Raw genomic sequence first — 5,041 nt, 5'->3', positions numbered from 1 at the left:
ACACTACTAGGCTAGCGGTCTCCCACCGGGGCTATGCTACAGCAGTTCTTGCTCCCTTCTGCTTGGGAGCACCTCGGGGCCAGCGTCCGCCTTCCTGCGCCTTCCTGATGGGGCACGGCTCGCTGACCTCCTCCCTCTGCTCCATCCAGCCCACTTGCTTCTCTGCAGGAAAACAAGGAGCGGCACTACTTGTGCTAACCCCTCGGCAGAGGAGCCTGGTCCCGGAGGGAAAGAAACCCGCTGTCCATCTCGCACCATCAAGGCACGTTCCTCAGGGCATCACAGCAGAGATGCACTGCGGGGCCTTCTGGCTATCATCCACTCTCTCCCCGCTGGGTCTCTTTGGATACACCACGCTGGCCATCTTGAAGAACTCATCTGCAGCGTCCAGAGCTATGAGCCGATCCTGCCAAAGCAAGGGATTTTGCAGTCACTACAGGCTGTTTTGGGCAGCTCCCTGGTCAGGGTCCTCCCCCCACAGCTGCTCTCAGGTTAAGCCAGGCGTTATGTCTAACCTTTTCTCACTTTGTTAACAGGCTGCAAGAGCACCCAGTTGCACAGCCTTAAAGGAACTTTTGGGGGCAAATTTATGGTACTACAGCACTGACATTTCCAAGGAAGCTGAACAGCCAAGCTACAAGTGCAACACCTGATGGGGACACCCCAGATGCCACCATGTATTTGAACGTCCTCTGGTGCAGTTCACCTATCCGCTCCCCTTCATTTGATCTCACTTGCAGAGATGGCGGCTGCGGGGAGGAAGGCACGCTTGGAGCTACTCACCACCACGAAGAGGTAGCGCTCAGAAAGCTCCCAGCTGGTCGGGAAGATGTTTGTCTCTTCGGAGAGCTTTAACAGGATGTCCCGGGCTTTGCCCATGTTCTGGGAGTCACTGATGATGCTGAGTTTGGTCACTGACAAGAGGGAGTCCGCTTCCTTCTGGAAACCTGGGAAAGAGATGTGTTACAGAAACGAGTCAAACGTGCAAGCAGGGTCATCCCTGAGCCCTCCAGGCTCTTGCAAGGTTCCTTATTCCCCCTTCACCTTGGGCTGCTGCATTCCCTACTTGCTAAAACAAACTAGCGTTTCCTTGAGGCACACTCCATGTCTGCACTTGGGGCAGGTATGAGCTTGCTGGTGGGGGAAAAACCCATAAACCCATTCAGAGCAAGTTTGTTGCTAGTTTTCCAGAGAAGGCGTATTAACGTCCACACCCAGGGTGCTGATTCAGCTCTTGCATGTTCCTGATGTTGCCAGAGCTTTCAGGGCTGGTGGGGCTTCCTGAGCACCCCAGCGACTACGCCTGTATGTTGTTGGGAGGTAACAGTGATAAAAAACCTGCGGCAGTAATGAATGCATGGATAATTATTCCTGTCAGCATCTCTTATAGGAAGGGTATCCAGAGAAGGAAAGGGGGACAAGAATGAATGCAGGGATCTTTAAATGTAATGGCTACCATTAACTCTTTGTTCAGCTCCAGGGAGCTGGCGGTGATGCGTCTCACCTGAAAATACTTATGGGGAAAGAGTGGTGGTCTTATGATTAAAGCACAGGTCTAGATAACAAAAGATAGCAGGTTTCACATCTGGTTGCACATCTAGCTTCGCTAAGGCCAAATGATCCCTGGCCTTGAGCTTCCTCCACCCTTTGCAAAACAGCTCCAGAGCCATTGTGGACATGAGGGAGATGACTGGGAGAGCCTTTGACAACATGCAGTAACAGATGTAAGGATGTCAAGTGATCCCTCCCATGTTTGGTCTGTAGAGGCTGCGCAAGCACCTGGGTGAAGATGAATGCTGATACCTAGTTATGAATTTATAATGTTCCTCCCATCCAGATGCCAGAACGGCAGGTAGGGCAGGAGCGGCTGAGATGATACCCATCTCTTTTGCTCCCAGTGATAATATCCTTGAACAGCCCAACAAGTATGCTGGACTCGTACATCCTCCTCTCATTAGCTCCCAACCACCTCCAAGGCATGATGCAAGTCACCGAGCTGATGTGCCAGCACGGCCCATCTCCTTGGCCTGAGTGTCACATGCTGTGTGCAAGGCAATTGGGAAAATCAGGTCACACCCGCCACTGCCTTCTCCAGAGAAGCTCCTGCAGAGCTGAGCACACAGGACTGGTGGGTGCAGTTCACTGTTTGCAGGCTAGGAAATAGCAGGAGTAGGAGGGTCACTGTTGAGCAATTTCATTTGATGAAAGAACATTTCAAATTCACTTAGGAGCAGACGAAATGGGTGGTTTAGCTCTGATCAGCTGGCATGGGCTAAGGAAGGAAAACAGATGTATCTGTGTTTCAAATCTGAAAGGAATATTTATTTCGCCCTGCTTATCTTGTTTAGAAAAAAACAGGGTGAATTCCCAGGTATCCCTGCTAAGTTTCCACAAGGAAGCTTGAAATGGATGAGTGTGCATGCTATTATGGGCTTGAAAGGCTCTCCCGCTGATGGTGGTTCATGGGCTTTTTGATGTTCCTGCAGACACGGTGGCCCCATCTCCTCCCAGCCGTGCCTGAGCTCCGGGGAGTCTCCCGCAGGCTCTCAGCTGCCATGTTTGCTACCTGACAGCATTGCTCAGCAACCTTGTTTTATTTTCCTCCCTTTCTCCTCTACCAGCCTGATTTTGTGGAGCTGTTCCCATCCTGAACCATCATGGGACCTCTCACTCGGTACCACAAAAATGACATCCTTTTGTCCTCTAGCTTACCTAAATCCTCCAAAATGTGTTTCCACCTGCTTCTCACTTCTTTTCGGGTCTGCCGTAAGGTATAAATATCATAGTTGAGCTTTTGCCATTCCTGCAAAGCAAAGGGATAAGAGATACTCAGTCATTTGCATGTGGGGAGGTCTCTGCTGCTTTTCTAGGAATTTCAGCTTTTAGAAACGGAGCCAGAGTTGAACTGTTGATGTTGGCACTGAGGGATCAGTGTGAAGGTTGATGGCCAGGCTGCTGTTGCCCCTGGAAGAAATTACACTGACGAGCGTAGAATATTTTAGCTTAACATTTGGTACAGCATCTCTGTATCTTCCCTGCATGTACAAAACAGGCTTCCAGTTACCTTGAAATTGGATTACAGAATCTAGCTTAGGCGTTGCTGATTACCAAAGTGGTCTCCTCGGTCAGACAGAATATAATTCCAGCTCTGTGCTGGAAATTATAATGCTGTCCTAGGCTGGAGAACAACATGAACTTCCAAATGTAGTTCATTTGAGAGACTTCAGTCTCTTTGGTCCAAAGCCCTTTACCCCAAACCTTGACACCCCTGCTAGTATCAAAACCTGAGGTTGTGAGAATGCCTTATTCGGCCTTTCACAGCTTGAGAAAGCACAACTAGGTATTAATAACTACCTTCTATAAACTATTGCAACACCTTATTTTCATATCCTTGCAGTTAAACTGGCATGGCACATTTTCTTACAGCTGATGATAGCCCAAGGGAAACTAAAAGTTTGGAAAAAAGTTACTGCTCTCAGTTTGGCCACACATACAGTGGCTTCTCCAAACTGCTCAGCCCTCTGTTTGGCATTTAACTGGAGTAGGCAGGTTTTCAAAAGTACTGGAAAACAAGAAAAAGAGACTTTTTTTAAAGGCTGGGGTACCCTTTTTTAAATAGCAGAGAAGAGGGATGCACGTGGATGGTTGAGGTCTGAGCTGGAGTCATTTGACATAATAACTATTCTTGGTGAGGCCAGTTGCTGCAGTTAATGCCTCACTTAACTATACAGCTTAAATCCTTACACTTGACCTCAAGCTTTGTATCTGCATAATGGGACACTGTCTAAAGGGGAAGGTTTTGAGGTTATTTATTAAAGTTATACCAGCACAATTAAACACATCTGTACCAGTATGCATTCCTGTGGAAATGCATGTATTCTGCAAGAAAACCAGGAGTATTTTTCCTAGCTGAGTTTAATCAATGCACACACTGAAAAGGATGCATTTACAGAAGCATCCACACAGCGGGTCAGAACATCACTCAGATAATTTCCCTGCACTAACAACCTTAATTAATTTAATTTCTCAGCAACAGATTACATAGATGGACTCTTGTAGAATAAACAGGTGTTCATCAGTGCCATCTCCCTGGGATTTTCCTATGCGACACACTGGGTTCAAAGGGGTTGAACAATATCCATGAAAGTAGGCTGTGCTTTAGGAATCCCACTGGTTTTCTGATACCTGGTGCCTTAAAGATTTGACTTGATTCAATAAAGAGTTGGAGATTTCTTAGTGTTTTTTTCCTGAACCTGGCCAACGTGCCACGACTGCAGAGAATTAAATGATGAGCCTGTTTTCTTGTTGTTCAGTGATAGCTGCAGGAATCCCTTGGAGATTATGCTTTGGGAGAAGCAGCCGGTGGGATTAAGACACTGGTGAATTCAGGTCAGGAGAGCATGGGAAATGCAGCTCCGCCTACAGCCACTCGCTCTGCACCGCTTGTCCTCCCGGAGAGCAAAATCCCCTTCATTTTTAGCTTTCTGTTGCTGCTCGCAACGAACCAGCTCTGCCGATCAGAGCTCCGTTTCTCTCTTGACTGCAGCAGTACTTGAAAACAGCTTTTCTGTTTGCACAGGAGGGCACCTGGCTGCCAGCGCAAGGCATCAAAACACCTCTTCAGCCCTTCGCTAGAGAAAGGAGGCAGGGACAAGACTACTCTCTCCCAGCTAGGAGCTAGGAATTGAGCTCCTCTCAGTGAAAAAGAAAAGAGGGGGTTTATGGTATTAAAGCTTTGTGGGAAGTTTATTGCAAACTTGAAAGTTTTAAAGAAAGAGAATAAAGGCCGCACGGTGCCACGGTCCCCACTGGCAGGGATCCCTCAGAAACATCTCAGCCTGCTTGTGACCCCACGGTATAAGCGGAAAGGAGAGCAAACCAGTCTGGGCATGCTGGTGGGGAAATAAGCTGCGTGTCTCTGCCCTCCCGCGGAGATAAACAAGTGCTTTAATGCAGACAATCAATCGAGACAGCTGCTGTGATTCCAGGCATGCTTCACGCTGCTGAATTAGTGAGCCGGGGGGGGGGGGGGGGGAAAAGG

The 5,041-nt window shown here is 48.4% G+C and overlaps 1 protein-coding gene across 1 annotated transcript in view; it reads right to left on the bottom strand.

Annotated features, from left to right (window-relative positions):
* Window positions 1-271: 271 nt before the first annotated feature.
* MREG (melanoregulin) overlaps window positions 272-5,041 on the bottom strand; it is an 18,259-nt gene continuing 13,489 nt past the window's right edge. Inside the window, exons 4-6 of the mRNA XM_009285137.1 lie at window positions 2,713-2,803; window positions 784-947; window positions 272-406 (exon numbers count right to left, since the gene is read on the bottom strand). Of these exons, the coding sequence (XP_009283412.1) occupies window positions 272-406; window positions 784-947; window positions 2,713-2,803 (390 nt within the window). The remainder of the gene's footprint in view (window positions 407-783; window positions 948-2,712; window positions 2,804-5,041) is intronic.

This window comes from Aptenodytes forsteri, unplaced genomic scaffold (genome assembly GCF_000699145.1).
Source record: "Aptenodytes forsteri isolate BGI_AS27 unplaced genomic scaffold, ASM69914v1 Scaffold264, whole genome shotgun sequence".
Taxonomy (NCBI): Eukaryota; Metazoa; Chordata; class Aves; order Sphenisciformes; family Spheniscidae; genus Aptenodytes; species Aptenodytes forsteri.
Note: the sequence above shows the minus strand (reverse complement) of the source record. Positions and strands in the feature narration are given on the sequence as shown.